Source organism: Lynx rufus, unplaced genomic scaffold, assembly GCF_022079265.1.
Source record: "Lynx rufus isolate CCGP_SWC_20201006 ecotype Redwood Valley unplaced genomic scaffold, mLynRuf1.p SCAF_3, whole genome shotgun sequence".
In the NCBI taxonomy this organism is placed as follows: domain Eukaryota; kingdom Metazoa; phylum Chordata; class Mammalia; order Carnivora; family Felidae; genus Lynx; species Lynx rufus.
In genome coordinates this window covers 99,247,741-99,263,036 of record NW_025814845.1, presented here as the reverse complement: position 1 = coordinate 99,263,036, position 15,296 = coordinate 99,247,741, and the positions used below count along the sequence as shown (strand labels likewise).

Below are 15,296 nucleotides of genomic sequence, written 5' to 3'. Positions count from 1 at the left end.
AATCTTTTTATTATACAGATTTTTTAAATAATAGTACTCAATATCTTACTATATGGCTAATATGTTTATCTTTCACTATTCAGGAATATACTGCTAGCCAATATACCCTATTCTTTGGGCTATAAATACCAACAATCAAACAATGGAAGGAGAAATGAGTGGAAAATCAGGTTCTGTTTCTGATAAATTATAAACAGAAAGTATTTTTTTAATGTTTATTTTTGAGAGGGAGAGAGACAGAGCATGAGCGGGGGAGGGGCAGAGAGAGAGGGAGACACAGAATCAGAAGCAGGCTGCAGGCTCCAGGCTCCGAGCTGTCAGCACAGAGCCAGATGCGGGCTTCGAACTCACAAACTGTGAGATCATGACCTGAGCCGAAGTCGGACACTCAACCCGACTGAGCCACCCAGGCACCCCAGAAAGTATTTTTAAAACTCACATAAATTCTATTCATATAATAACTATGTAAGTAATTTACTTGTATTTAAATGAAAATGATCCTTTCAGAAATATGGTATTTAAATTAATACTAATTTGTATGTGTGCTTTGTACATTGCCCTAGTTCTCAGTTTTTTATTAATTTCCTGTGACTCCTGACAAATTTACTTTTTTACCGCAATATATATAGCACATTATATTTTGATCCTTATAATTATTCCTCTTAAGATCATCTAACCTGAAATAGCGGCTCTGATGTCTATGCATGAAGTGTTTGTAGAGCAGTAGCCTTGTGATTTTTCAAAGGTACAGTGGGTAATGAGTAATTAAATTGCTCTGACACCACTAGATCCTCCTTTAACATTCCCAGGGCCTGAGGCAAGAATACATGGAGAGCTGCATACTTCATGTTAAATATTTAAGTGTCATGAATCAAGCGTAGAAGCTATTATAGTCTATCCTCCTACTGATAAATATACCTGGAATGGCAGAATGAAATTTAAAATGCTCATATTCCAACCAGTTCTGTTCCAGGAAACAGTGGCACAGGAACACCTGAGCCATGGCCAATCCCCTTCTCTTCCCACCTTTCCAGTGGGAGGGGTCTTGAGTGTGAATTTGAGTACAGCCCGTTTGCACATCCCAGCTTCATCCATATACCCCTCATTATGCTACAATAGCACCCCTTCACTTCAGGCTTGGGAAAGAGGACCACATGAGGCCCAGAAGCAGAAATAGGGTCGGTTGGGCAGGAAATTTGGGGATCTGCATGTGGGTACCAACAGCTTGTTCTAGAAGAAAGCAGACTCAGGTGAAGGAGAGAGATGGCTAGAGGAGGACCACAGCAGGGCCCTCTATAAGTGTAGACTAATGAAGGACTCCCTGGCCAAGGATTAGTCTATTGAACAGTCTTTGAGTAAACTAATTTCCATCTTTGCTCTCAGTTACTGTCTCTGGTTATTTTAGAATGCTTTGGGGACGCATTGAAAATTAAGTCTTCTGGGGTGCCTGGGTGGCTCAGTCAGTTGAACATCTGACTCTTGATTTCAGGTCATGATTCCAGGGTCATGGGATTGAGCCCTGCATCAGGCTCTGTGCTGAGTGTGGAGCCTGCTTAAGATTCTCTCTCCCTCCTTCTGCCCCTCTCTCCAACTTGCACATGCACACTCTCTCTCTCTAAAAAAAAAAAAAAAAAAAAAAAAAATGCAAAAAGAAAATTCTTTTTTCAAAAACTAAAGATTTAAATAAAGGTTTTCAAGACATTTAAGACTTGCTTGGCTTTCTCTCTTCATAGCACTAGATTTTCATGTAGCATTTTAATATATTGAAGTACACAGATGTTAAGGGGTTACACTTTCTGTTTAGAAACATGATTTTACGGGGGTGCCTGGGTGGCTCAGTCGGTTAAGCGTCCGACTTCAGCTCAGGTCATGATCGCGCAGTTTGTGAGTTCAAGCCCCTCATCAGGCTCTGTGCCGACAGCTTGGAGCCTGGAGCCTGCTTCATATTCTGTGCCTCTTTCTCTCTCTGCCCCTCCCCTGCTCATGCTCTGTCTCTCTCTGTCTCTCAAAAATAAATAAATGTTAAAAAAAAATTTTTTAAAAATGTGATTTTTACAGAGAACATTTTAATTTCATTTCATTTGTTATCAGAATGGGATGCAAAATGACTTCCATGTTTCTAGAACAATTATGACATAGTTGAGTTAGTATAACTTTGAAAACATGTTTTGTTTCTTCCTTGTGAAATGTCAAAAAGGCTATGTTTTCTAACTATTTTGCCTGCCAGTCACTTCTGTACCTTCCAAATTTTTCATATGGTACAGAGTTGAACTTTGTCTAATGAGCTAGAGCTCAATTCTTACATATTTGGAAAGACATGAAATGTAGGCATGTGAGATTGTGTTGTGAGAAAACATAATTATTTCTTTACAATACAGAAGATCAAAGTCCAACTATTATAATTGGCCTTTACTAACGTCTAATAATAACTCATTAACTGAACACTTACTGAATTCGTTTCCTAGGGCTACCATAACCAAGGAGCAAAAACTAGGTGGCTTAAAAATGGCAGAAATTTATACTCTCACACTCTGGAGGCTAGAAGTCTGAAATCCCAGTGTTGGGGTCATGCCCCCTCCAGATCCTCTAGGGCAGGCTCTTTTCTTGCCTTTTCCTGCTTCTAGTAGCCCCAGAATGTACTTGGCTCGTGGTAGCAGAACACCAATCTCTGCCTTGCTCTTCACATGGCTGTCTTCCCTCTTATCTGTCTGTGTCCAAATTTTCATCTTCTTGTAAGGACTCCAGTCCTGTTGGATTAGGCTAATCCAGTATAATCTCATATTAACCTGATTCTGTATGAAAAATCCAGTTTCCAAAAAAGGTCACATTCACAGGTACCAGGGGTTAAGACTTACACATATCTTTTGGGGGGACACAATTCAACCCATATCACTAATCCTGTGTCTGGCACAGGATTGCTCAAAACCTTATAGCAACCCTATGAAATGAGTACCACTGTTGCTCCTGTTTTATAATTGTGGAAACTGAGGACCAGAGACGTAATGTCACTTGTCCAAATCCACATAGCTGGTTATTGCCTACAACATAGACAAGCCCGAGCAGTCTAGCTCCAAAGCCCACATTGTAACCACTGAGCAATATGGACAACCCCTGGCTATACATTAAAATATAGTAGTGTTGTCGTTTTCATATATTTTATTTAAATAAATTCATTTTTTAAATATTTATTTATTTATTGAGAAATAGAGCAGACATGCATGCACAGGCAAGCAGAGTAGAGTCAGAGAAAGAGGGAGAGAGAGAGAATCCCAAGCAGGCTTCGTGCTATCATCAGGGAGCCCAGCACAGCACTTGAACTCATGAACCTGAGATCAAGACCTAAGCTTAACCGACTGAGCTACCCAGGCACCCCTATTTAAATAAATTCTAAGGCCCTGTGCTGAAAGCCAGAATCTTTCTCATTTTGTGTCTTTTTATAACTGTCTTTGTATCTAACCATTACTGGTAATTTTACATTGGTAAGACAGCTGGATTAGTTGGACTTTTTTTAGTACCTGGTGATATGAGGAGATACAGGAACCAGTGTAAACAGTAAAAGCTACTTAAGAGATGTAAGAAACAGAAGAAAGTTAGAGGCTACATTGGGTGGTTTTCACTACAGATGGGTAAAATATTAAGAATATTTTTCTTTTATAAAATACATTACTTACTTGGGGTACCTGGGTGGCTCAGTCAGTTAAGTGTCTGACTTCAGCTCAGGTCGTGATCTCATGGCTGGTGAGTTCGAGCCCCACATCAGGCTCTGTGCTGACAGCTCAGAGCCTGGAGCCTGCTTCAGATTCTGTGTCTCCCTCTCTCTCTGCCCCTCCCCCCACCCATGCTCGCTCTCTCTCTCTCTCTCTCTCTCTCTCAAAAACGAATAAATGTGAAAAAAAATTTTAAATATATTACTTTCATAATTATCTTACCAGGAGTTAATAAAGAGTATTAATCAATTAGAGACAGATAGTTTTATGCCTATTTCATTTCTGGAGTTTCAGAGAAGAATTGCAGGAGAAATTATAAGGTGTCCTCACCTTATAATGCTATAAAGTTCAGCTTGTTGGTAAACTAAGTGATTTTGCTAAGGGAATATTAAATAAAGTGTAAATGTATATTTATATGTACAGGAACATATGAAAATGCAGGTGGTAAATATATTCCTATGCAGACACTGATTTATAAGCAAAGACTAAACATTCTAGTTAACATTATATATAGATATAGGTAGGCAGATAGAACCTAGATGAGAAAAATGCACACAATAAGGCTAGACTAGTCACAATTCCACTAGGTATTGCAATAAAGCTCCTAAATGGAAGATAAAATTCTGTAGGGAAGCGAGGTTTATATTTCATATTGCGTCTCAACTGGGAAGAATGTTTACTTCCCTAGGTTTCCTTACTGTTGATGCGTAAGCACCCACATTCTAAGAGGTGAGTGGGCATGATCCTCCTCTTTCTTGATTGATATCTTTGCCTTCTCTGTCCCCTTCTCTCCCCAGATTCCTTAGTTCCCCTCCAACCTGAGGGGACAGGGGAGTGTCGGGGAGAGGTCCCAGGCCTAAAATTCCATCTGCTCTCCTTCCTGGATCCCAGAGGGGGGCAGGGGAAGAGGGTGGCATCCCTAACCCTCAGCAGTGAGGAAGAACAGGGCTCCTAGGGCCTGAGCTCTGACCACTACCCACCATCTCCCTTCCTCCCTGCTCCCAAGACTGGCCCACTTCTGCATGGGGCAGTGGGTTACAGCTCAGTTCGCACTGAGAATGTAAGAGCTACAAAATTTCTACTAAATTAAGTTTTGTGTCTTCAAAAGAGAGAGAAAGAGAGAAAGAGAAAGCAAAGTCCCCTCAATCCTTTTAACCTTTCTGCTGCACTGGTGCACCCTCTCCTCTCAGGGGACTTCAGATTCAGCTAATCCTTGATGTAGAGTTAGACATGGCCTCTGCCACCAAGATCTCTGGGTTCTATTCAGATCACTTCAGCATCATGCTATTTAACATGCACTCTTGTGAACATAAAAGCATGGAGTGTAACACATACCATTAATAGATAATAAGCCACACATTAGTGAGTAGAATTCTTTACCAACCAATAAGGCAAAGCAGACTGTGTCTAGCACTGTGAGAACCCATGATTCCCTTGTGGCATTTCTCTTGCCCTGCCATCAGAACTGTGGAGCCAAGTCTGATGACAGAAGTCTCTTCCACATTCACTATATGGGGACTCTGCCTTCTCTTCAAGGAACTGGAGACCTGTTTTTGCTTTTGTTCAGATTTCCATTCTGCCATGGATTATCTCGTGGGTCACAACCTCTCTCCATCTAAAACATGGAGATAATGACCTTTGCGTCTGTACCTATTTCACAAGAGTGCTGTAAAAACTACAGAAGAATTAATTTTTTTTAATGTTTTAAGATATCATTAATGTATTAAATCTAAACTTTAGATTGTTTTAGACCTGTGGACTATGCTTCTGGGTCCAAATTTATGTTCTTAACATATTGGATACCTTTTTAATGTAATGGCCGCCATCCTTAGAAGAATATTTTTTAAACCTGGAAAGGAAACTGTTAGTGAGTCCATTTAAACATTTGTTTATTTGAAATACCCAATGCAGGCCAGCAAAAATAAAACATTCAATATATTCAAAATTGTTATCATGAATAGGAAAACACCTTATTTCTTGAAATTTATATAATTGTGTACATTTTATTTATTTTTTATATTTTAAAAGTTACATATATTTTTTCTGTTGCCATGAGGAGATCTTTGATTTTGTCTTCCCTATAGTGCTTTCCTGTAGTCCTACTAAAATATACCGTGTTTTTCATATTGGTCTTCATGGGCCATTAACACATCTTAAGAACTGTGATCTTTTCTATTGCTTTGACAATAACATACCCTTTACCACACTTAAAGTAGTTTAGGTGACAGCTGTCATTCTGTGGGCTACGTACTGAACCCCATAGTATCATATATGACTTACTTTCACAAGCTAATGCCTGAGCCACCAAAATGCCAGCAAGGATACGAAGTAGTACCGACTATTCCTCTTCAGGCGTGAGTAGAACGAGGCCACAGCTGATTTCACAAAGTGGTAAGCATATGTCAGTGCTTAAAATAATAGCCCTCCATTTCCCGCCCCTTGATTTCTCAGTGTAAACTGATGGGAACTCATGAATAAAATCTCTCTCTCTTTTTTTTTTTTTTTTTTCCTGCCAGCCTCAATGTTTATGTTAGCCTTAAGCCAGAAGAAAAGAAATGAATTTTCAGTTTTTAATCTGAAACATTTTCCTGCTGTTTTTCATAGGCTTCTCCTCAGAAAAGAAAGTCAATCAGTAGAAGCACACACACGTGCAGAGCGTACGGGCGGAGGGAGAGCTTGGCCGAGGGCCCTCATTTCTCTTTTTTCCCGTGGCTTGCGTCTGCACAACTGCGTACCATCTACTCCATTATTTATGCCCGGCAGTGTCTCCCTGTGGCATGGATAGAGGAAAAGACTTGTGACAGCTAAGATCCTGATCAAGTCTGAGAAGCCAGTGTGACACAACCAAACACAACTTCCAGTTTCCTCGGCATGAGATTAAGCAGACAGATTATGCGCCCTTCTTTGAAACTCTCTTCAGCATATCGCTGTCAGATTTTACAGAGGTGATTTCCCAATTTCAGCGACTCCACTTTTGGTGCAGTGGTGTTATATGTTGATTGAAATATGTATTCCCTGGGGGAAAAGCATCTGCAGGGGTAAATTTGTAACATTGCTCCCGTTAGTTGTATAGGGGCTTGGTTCTTTACCCTGTTTGATTAGATACTGTGTTCATCCTTGTTGGCCTCAGTGAACTTGTCAATAGGACTGAAGAGGTGTATATACTTCCTGAAACTCAATGAATGGTTCAATCTGAATAACATATAAACTTGAAACTGTTCTTTAAACAGATCATTCCTTTAAGATGATGAGAAATTGTGAGCCTACTTCATTTCTAGGTGGACTAGATTATGAAAGAAAACCCTACTGTGATGATGACGGTATTGGCTGTGTTCATATACAGGTCCAGTAGTAGTTCGGAGATACGTGGATTTGTAGTTAAATCTGTTTTTTCTTCCTGTGGATTTGAGTAATTATTGATGAAAAACATGTCTGACTTCTCAAACCTATTAAAATGGAAAATGAATGTATCCGCATTGTGTGGCAATTAAATTGTACAGTGGCATGACAGATGTCTAAAGACTAAGCAGATTTAAAAGTATTCCGTTCATCCATTTAATAAGGGTTTTGCTACGACCAACCGGAGATCCTCTTTGTGAGATGTATAACAGGAGCGTGAGATCCACAGATATCTGTGATCCTAGACGTACCTAAAGAAAACCGGGAGCATCTGCTGAACCTGAAGTCACATAAAACAATCCAAGATACTGCCGAAACTATCTAGCTCCGACTTCCCGAAGTTATACTACTTAATTCCAGCTCGGATGCTTTTCTTTTTCAGTTTCTGAATATACTTGAAACTTCGTGTAATGGAGAAGTGAAAGAGCTTTAGAAAGTTAACTACTTTCAGCCTGAGTCCAGCTACTCAAACCACAATTCCTGAGAAAGAACTATCCTTCTCTTACGTTATTTCTCTGAAGCTTTGTTTTTGTTTTCGCTGCTCCTTATTAAAGAGACAAGCCATTCTTGAGCAATACTTCAGCATAAGTGAATCAGGAAAACAATGGAGTTTACAAGTCAGTTTCATGGAAACACATTTTTTTTTTTTAATTTCTGTTTCCTCGGATTAGTGGAAAAGTCATTGCAGTAACAACTTTGAGTGGTGGATTAAGTTTACCAACTGAGATGTGCCTGTCAGAATAAGAACGGAACACACATACAAGAAGTACCCTTTGATGGACTCATTCTAGGTCAATCCAACAGCAATAAAACAAGACTTAACCATCCCATTACTATTACTGAAGTCTTCCTATTATTAATTAGCAAATTGGCAAACATTGGCAAGATGGCACCAATGCTAATGTAATGGGAAAAACTCCAATTTAAGTGAGACCTAATTTAATTTGAATTCCCAGTGGGTGACTGCAAATGTGAGAAGGGGACCCCTTGCTCTGAATACACCTGCACTTCCAAGAAGACAGATGTCTACAGCCTTGGCCATGGCCCGAGAGCCAGCCAGTCCCTCCTGGGTCCTTCTCCCCAAATCGTTTGTTTGGGGACTTCTGTCTCAGCCCATAATAAAGGTCATTCTCAGCTGTGGCACTTGCTTCATTATCACAACACAATTTGTGGAAATTGTGTGAGGAATAGCTGAGGGGAAGAAGTCCTACCATACAGTCTCTTTTATCTAGGAAATGTACAACTAGGGCACATTTTAAGTTTTTGATGATCGTGGAGAATTTGATCTTGAAGGTATCACATTCACTTTGTCCTGATTGTGATGTGAAGTCAAAAGAAAACCTTCCTTGGGGTCTGGTTAGGTCTGGGAGTTAGGCCAGCCTCTGTTGCTACTAGCATAGAGTTTTACCTCATTTTCTTTTCAACAAAAAGGACATTTCAGACTAACTTGCTAATATTATTAATTATGGACAGAGTTCCACATGATTTTCTTTAGTTTATTTACTGAGCTCCATCACCCAGCAAGAGAGGTATAATTACTGCCTTGTTACAGATAATTAATCTAGGGCACAGAGAGATTCAGTCATTTCTGCAAAGTCTCAAGGCAAGGAAATGGCAGAGCCAGGATTCAAAATTGTGGGCCAGGGCCACCCAGTTCTGTGCATGCTGTAATTCTGTTTTGTAGGTTACCCCAGCAAGTTCTCCTTGTTTTTATAGTTCTTTCGGGTTTTCACAAAATTGCATTACAAGAACGTACTTGTTAGGAGAAAGTATTTTAATAAGGAAAATACTGTATGTTGTATAGAATTTAGTAAGTTACCCCTGGAGTGAAGACAAATATCTCATTTTGGGGCGCCTGGGTGGCTCAGTTGGTTGAGCATCCAACTCTTGGTTTTGGCTCAGGTCATGATCTCACGGTTCGTGGGTTCAAACCCCTTTCGGGCTATGTGCTGACAGTGTGGAGCCTGCTTGGGATTCTGTCTCCCTCTGTCTCGGCCCCTCTCCTGCTTGCTCTCTCTCTCTCTCTCTCTCTCTCTCTCAAAAATAAATAAATAAATAAATAAATAAATAAATAAATAAATAAATAAGAGAAGTATCTCATTTAGGCAACTACATGGGAAAAGAAAAATATACACTTAATGTTAAAGTGACATGAGGGGCACCTGGGTGGCTCAGTAAGGTAAGTATCTGACTTCGGCTCAGGTCACGATCTCACAGTTCATGGGTTTGAGCCCCATGCTAGACTCTGTGCTGACAGCTCAGAGTCTGGAGCCTGCTTCAGATTCTGTGTCTCCCTCTTTCTCTGTGTACCCCTCCTCTGATCACACTCTGTCTCTCCCAGTCTCTCTCTGTCAAAAATAAATAAACATTAAAATAAAATAAAGTGCATTACATGGTACAAGTATGGGTCTGAATGGTTGCTTTCATGTATCAATACATTTTTTAATGTTTGTTTATTTTGAGAGCAGGGAAGGGCAGCAAAAGAGGGAGAAAGAGAATCCCAGGCAGGTTCCACATTGTCAGTGCAGAGCCCAACCCAGGGCTCAGTCTCACAAACTGTGAGATTATGACCTGAGCTGAAATCAAAAGTCAGACGCTTAACCAACTGAGCTATCCATGTGCCCCATAACATAGCTCAGTCACTAGTGAAATCAAATCTAAAAGACCTATGACCTCCCAACTCAATAATTCAATTTAACAGTATTTTTTAATTAGTTTTTTCAATGTTTATTCCTTTTTTTGAGAGACAGAAAGAGACAGAGAGCAAGCGGGGAAGGGGAGAGAGAGGGAGACACAGAATCTGAAGCAGGCTGCAGGCTCTGAGCTGTTAGCACAGAGCCCTATGTAGGGCTGGAACCCAGGAACTGCAAAATCATGACCTGATCTGAAATCAGATGCTCAATTGACTGAGCCACCCAGGCTGTCCTTCTCTGTATCATTCTAATCTTAGTATATATACTGCCTAAGTGAGCACAACAATTATTATATGAATGCAGGCTTATTTTCAAAAATGTCTAGGCAGCACAAAACATCTCACACTGCTTTTGCCTCTGTGCACTATTTTTGGTTGAATACGTATTTGGGGGTGGGGAGAGGCAGAGTCATTTGGCAGCTTTTATTCTCCTCAATTTGAGAGCCCCTTTGCCCCCTTTTCCTTTTTGCCATTTTCTACCCATCTTCCCAGGGACCCCAATAATATTAGATCTGAAGGTGATATAGAATCATTTGCGTTGCTGTTGCAGCTACAGTATGGTCTTCCTTCCCTGCCTCAAAATTGCTTAATCTCCAATTATACAGCTTGAAAGAAAGGAAAATATTTTCTATAATCCCTACTTTTAATAATTTTAGAAATACTTTCTCTTGCTTCATCACCATTTTACCTATCTACTTCTTCATGCTCATCAGTCTTTGGTCCAAGGAAGAAAGGTGTTCTGGGAGACTCCAAGCATTTGTGATTCTATAGAAAAGGAAACTTCTACCAGCACGCACTATGCACACACCCACATATAACACACACACACACACACACACACACACACACACACACACCCTGCCTCTACCTCTCTACCTTGCAAGCAACAGTTTAGGCCTCTAGTTTCTCCATTTATGTCTGGGTAGATTTATTCAATGGGAAATTTTGCATGATAAAGCTAATTTTTTTTTCCATTTTGCCTCAAATCCCTGTGTGCATAATATATTGCCAAGAATACTGACAAACTCTATCCTAAACTCCTGCAGGAAGTGATAATGTTGAGATCTAGAACCAAATAATTTGCCAGTAACTGCTGAGTAATACGAGGGGACTTTTAATGTTCATGGGAGCATGTGAATCTCACTAATTTGTGTACTGCACGGAAAGTTAAAATAATTCCTCTCTACTCTCCTTTGACTTTATTCCATTCCAACATCAGAAGGAAGAGCGCAATTTATGAGACTCAGGAAATACTGTTTGGTAAACTAAACCCAACCCTTAGGGCTTCCTCATGTGCTTATTACTGAGAATTAATTTGCTGGGAGAATCCATCTTATTAACTGATTTTCCTGAGTCTGCTCTTGACTGGCAGGGGTGTGCTTAGATGGACTGGTGATTTCATTTGCACATCCATGGGGGAACCTCACGGCTTCCCTCTCTCATATCTACAGCCAAAGAATGATGACCCACATTAGTCAACCACAGACACACACACAGAGGGCAAGAATAAGAACGCGACCCCCTCTATTCAGAGACTACTTTGCAGGCAGATCTCGCAATGCTGAAGTAAAAGAAAAATGAACTTGGGAGACTTGTTTGTTTCTTGGTTTCCAAATGCCCACTCCATCTTTGTTTGTTTGTTTGTTGGAATAGCACCTCAGTATCCTTTAGGAGAGTTATCTTTCCCCCACCGGAACTGGTTTGACATAAAGTGCCCTGCCCTCTCCTAGGTAAGAGGCAACCATGTGATCCGAACCAGGCTATGTGGACTCCATTGCTGGAATTTGAACTTTAAGCCAGCATAGTCCTGGGGAGGCTGTGGTCATTACCTGGCACCTTAGAATTGGTCATGTTTTACAACACATTGTAGATCATGTTCTACTCACTTTGATGTGAGTAACCCAGTGTCTCTCCAATCAATTTGTTAAGTCAGAGTTTCTTGAGTTTGAAAGAAAAGAATCTTAATTAATTGCAAGTGTGAGAGTTAAAGGTCAGAAAGTAACCATCAAGTATATTGTGAGAAATAAATATACGTTATGCACACACATTTTTTATATCTTTAAAAATGGAAAGTCAACCTTATAATAATATAATCAGATGGGTTAATTTAAATGTCATGCTTGCCAGTCTTACAAAATATTATCTTGGATCATGGTGCAATACATTTTAATATCTTTTAAAGTGGAAATACCACAATGAAAAATAAAATATACCTCTTCATTTGAATTTTCTCCTAAATCCGAAAAGCCCTTCAAGAAGATATTTTAATGAGGCAAACTTGGGAGAAGTTCCAATGAAGTAAAACCACCAAAGCCCATGTCTAACTTTCTTATTTCTTTTTATGAAGTACTAACTTGCATATAACTGTTAATTTACATTTTCATAGGTATTAATAAATAAATTATAGGAAATAGAATTCCTTTGTGTAGGAACTATACCAAATGAATTCTGCTTTAACATCTCAGTGGGATGATGTTTTGTTTTGTTTTCCCCCAGCAAAGTTAAACTCTAACATTATAAACTTTGGATTGTTCTGTAACAGAATGTTAATTGAGATACAGGGTAGCTCCTCAATGAGAAGTTAAGGTAAAATTGCTGATGGCTTCAAAATCATCTGAGTTAGTACATTCAATTCTACACATATCCTAACTCTCATCTTGATCGAATATCTATTTTGAATGTTATTATTTGTCAATGCCACTCACTAGGAACATGTTTTGTTTGCAAAAAAATGTGTGTGCAGTGATGGGTGATGTAAAAGAAATAGAGGCACTTTCTATTCTTTCTATTGTCTAAGGAAAATTATTCTAGCACTTGTAGGGAGGACGGACTGAAGCCAGAGAGAGTGAAGCTCCTTTTAATTTTCAACATATATTTCGGCCTTTCAACATCTTTGGAAGTATCATCCTTTTATAGAAAGCACAGAAGAAAGATAGTCAGAATTTAGCAATTTATACTAAGCAAAATATTATAATATTCAAGTGCTGTAGCAAATTTTTAAAATTTTCTTACAAAAATGTATTATTTTAATAATTGGCAAAATCTAGAATAATTTTCTCCAAAAGGACAACTAGCCTTTGATTTATTTTTATAGTATTATTAGTTCGATACGGCTCTAGCAGTATGACAGAAATCCACCTTTCTCATAAGACATTAAAAGTTAATCCCAGAATGTAGATTAATTATTAAGAAAATTTATAAGTTAAAATGGATTTTTTTTTAGATTCAATGAAGTGGAGAGCCAATGTTCTGGCATAAATTAATTTAATTTTTTTTTTCCAGTTTTGTCATGTTTCCCTAAACAAAATTATTACTAATACTATTTGGCAAACTTTTCATTTTCCTTTGGACATTCTTTCTTGCTTCATCACCAGATAATTTAGGATCTATCTCCTTCACTCCTCTACCAACTGGGGAGACAGCGTGTGTTAAGTTGATTTCCAGTAAGATGAAAAAAATAATCAGGTAAAAATAAGTTTTTGTGATTTTTTTTTCATTTGTTTTTTTGTTTTTTGCCGATAGAAGTAGCCAAGGTAGTTTAAGAGATTTTATTCTAAATCATTCAGGAGATCCACTTTTAGCAAAAAAAAAGTATAATGAATGGGTATAGCAAAATTTTGTAGAAAGAGCATGGATTTGGAGTCAGGTACAGATTCTACTCCTGGTTGTACCAGGTGTGAACACGAACAAGTGTGTGTAAGTCAGTGAACCTCAGTTTCTGTAACTGAAAAAGGACAGTAAGAAAACAATCTCAGACGATTTTTATAAAAATTAATTCATATCAAATGTATAATGTTTGGCCCTGGGTGGTATTCAGTATACATTAACTTCCTTCTGCTTATTGTGATGGTTAAAGAGATCTCTCTCGAATAACATTCCTAAAATGTGCTTGTTGGAAGGGAAATAGGAGCTGTACAGGAAAGGATTCCATCCCCATGAGTGTAAGATGTGTTTCATCCAACTCAGCCTTTACTGTAGGACACCTCTCATATCTCTTCACGTGAAATTGCAAATTGCAAAACTTACACTGTGAATTTCTCCCAACATGTAAAGATTTTAAGTTGTGTTGGTAAGGAGAACATAGATAGAATTCACACAAAAATCAGATGCCAGTCAAGATTGATCTCTGCAAGAAAGAGGCATAAAATTCTAAATTCTTTACTAAATTTAGATATTTTATGTTTATTAAAAGATAAGACCACACATAGGAAGGGTTATGATATTATATATGGGTGAATGGGTGTGATATGCCAAATAGAAGGAGACAGAGACAAGGGAATATGTATTCCAACAAGGAGTAACAATTTTGAATTTTGTTCAAGCTGAACGTGACTGAAAATAGATCAAAGCATGCAAATCAAAAGGGCTCATCCTGATCCAGAAAGAATGAAGCAGAATATCTGGACACATTCTGAAAAAAAAAAAAACTGTATTGCAAAGATAATATAATAATCATAAATTTAAAAATAATTCTGATACAAGTTTTCAAGCTAAAAAAATCAATTGGTTTACAAAGGAACAATGGAGGGATACCAACCAATCCTGGACAACACGACATACAGGAAAACATTAATGGAGTAGCACTTGCCATTTTTTCTTTGCATGATACTTTTATTTTTCATTTACTTTTTCACTCACCTTTCAGGTATCAATGTAAATAACATACTGAATGTATATAAATAATACACTGAAATTATATTAAATTTTATATAAATTACTCTGTAATTCCTAATAACTTATTATAAGGCAGTTATAAATACCTTATTTCTTAGTAATATATATTTGTACTTTTAAAAATACATGTAAGTTTTATCATATCTAGGGTTAGTTAGAGTGTAGCAATGATACAATGCAAGGAGCCTGCCTCCCTGAGAGTTTATGTTCCAGTTATGAAAATCTGAAGGTTTTATTACTGTTCTAATATATAGGTCAAAGTTCAAGCCAAAGATTACTTGATTAAGAAATGTTTTATTTTTGAAACCTAACAGCATTTTACATTTTGGCCATTGCACAAAATCCTTTTTTATAATTTTTTATTCTATCTTGCAGTTCAGAAGAAATTCAAGTAAAACTCAGATTTCAGGTTTTCGTGTTTATATCCCTTAGAAAAACAAATCATCTCATGGAAGGAGAAACTAAATCACAGATGTGGATATAGAGTTACCAATCTAGCAGAACTACAGCTTTTTATATAATTTTCTAGTTTGTAGCCACCCTCAATGAAGCCAAACTTACATATGCCACCTTACATAGAGGAATTTTGGAGATCTGACAATATTCCAGGGTAAAGCAGCTTCGGGCACATTTGTGATAGTAATGTCTGCAAGACACCTCCAATTCCAAAAGACAATTAGATCGTTGATTAGTTTCAACAGAATATGTATCCAAGTTCTTAATTAGGTTATTTCAAAAATTAGAAGCATAAGTACTCCAAAGACACACCTGAAGCTATTTGTTTAAGTAAGAGGAAATCAGTGGTAAAAAGCATAACATCCAAA

General features: G+C 38.2%; 1 protein-coding gene across 1 annotated transcript in view; it reads left to right on the top strand.

Moving 5' to 3' along the window:
• Positions 1 to 6,439, top strand: part of TNIP3 (TNFAIP3 interacting protein 3) — a 55,408-nt gene extending 48,969 nt beyond the window's left edge. Inside the window, exon 12 of the mRNA XM_047091172.1 lies at positions 6,312 to 6,439. Within this exon, the coding sequence (XP_046947128.1) occupies positions 6,312 to 6,343 (32 nt within the window). The 3' untranslated portion in view covers positions 6,344 to 6,439. The remainder of the gene's footprint in view (positions 1 to 6,311) is intronic.
• Positions 6,440 to 15,296: the final 8,857 nt, after the last annotated feature.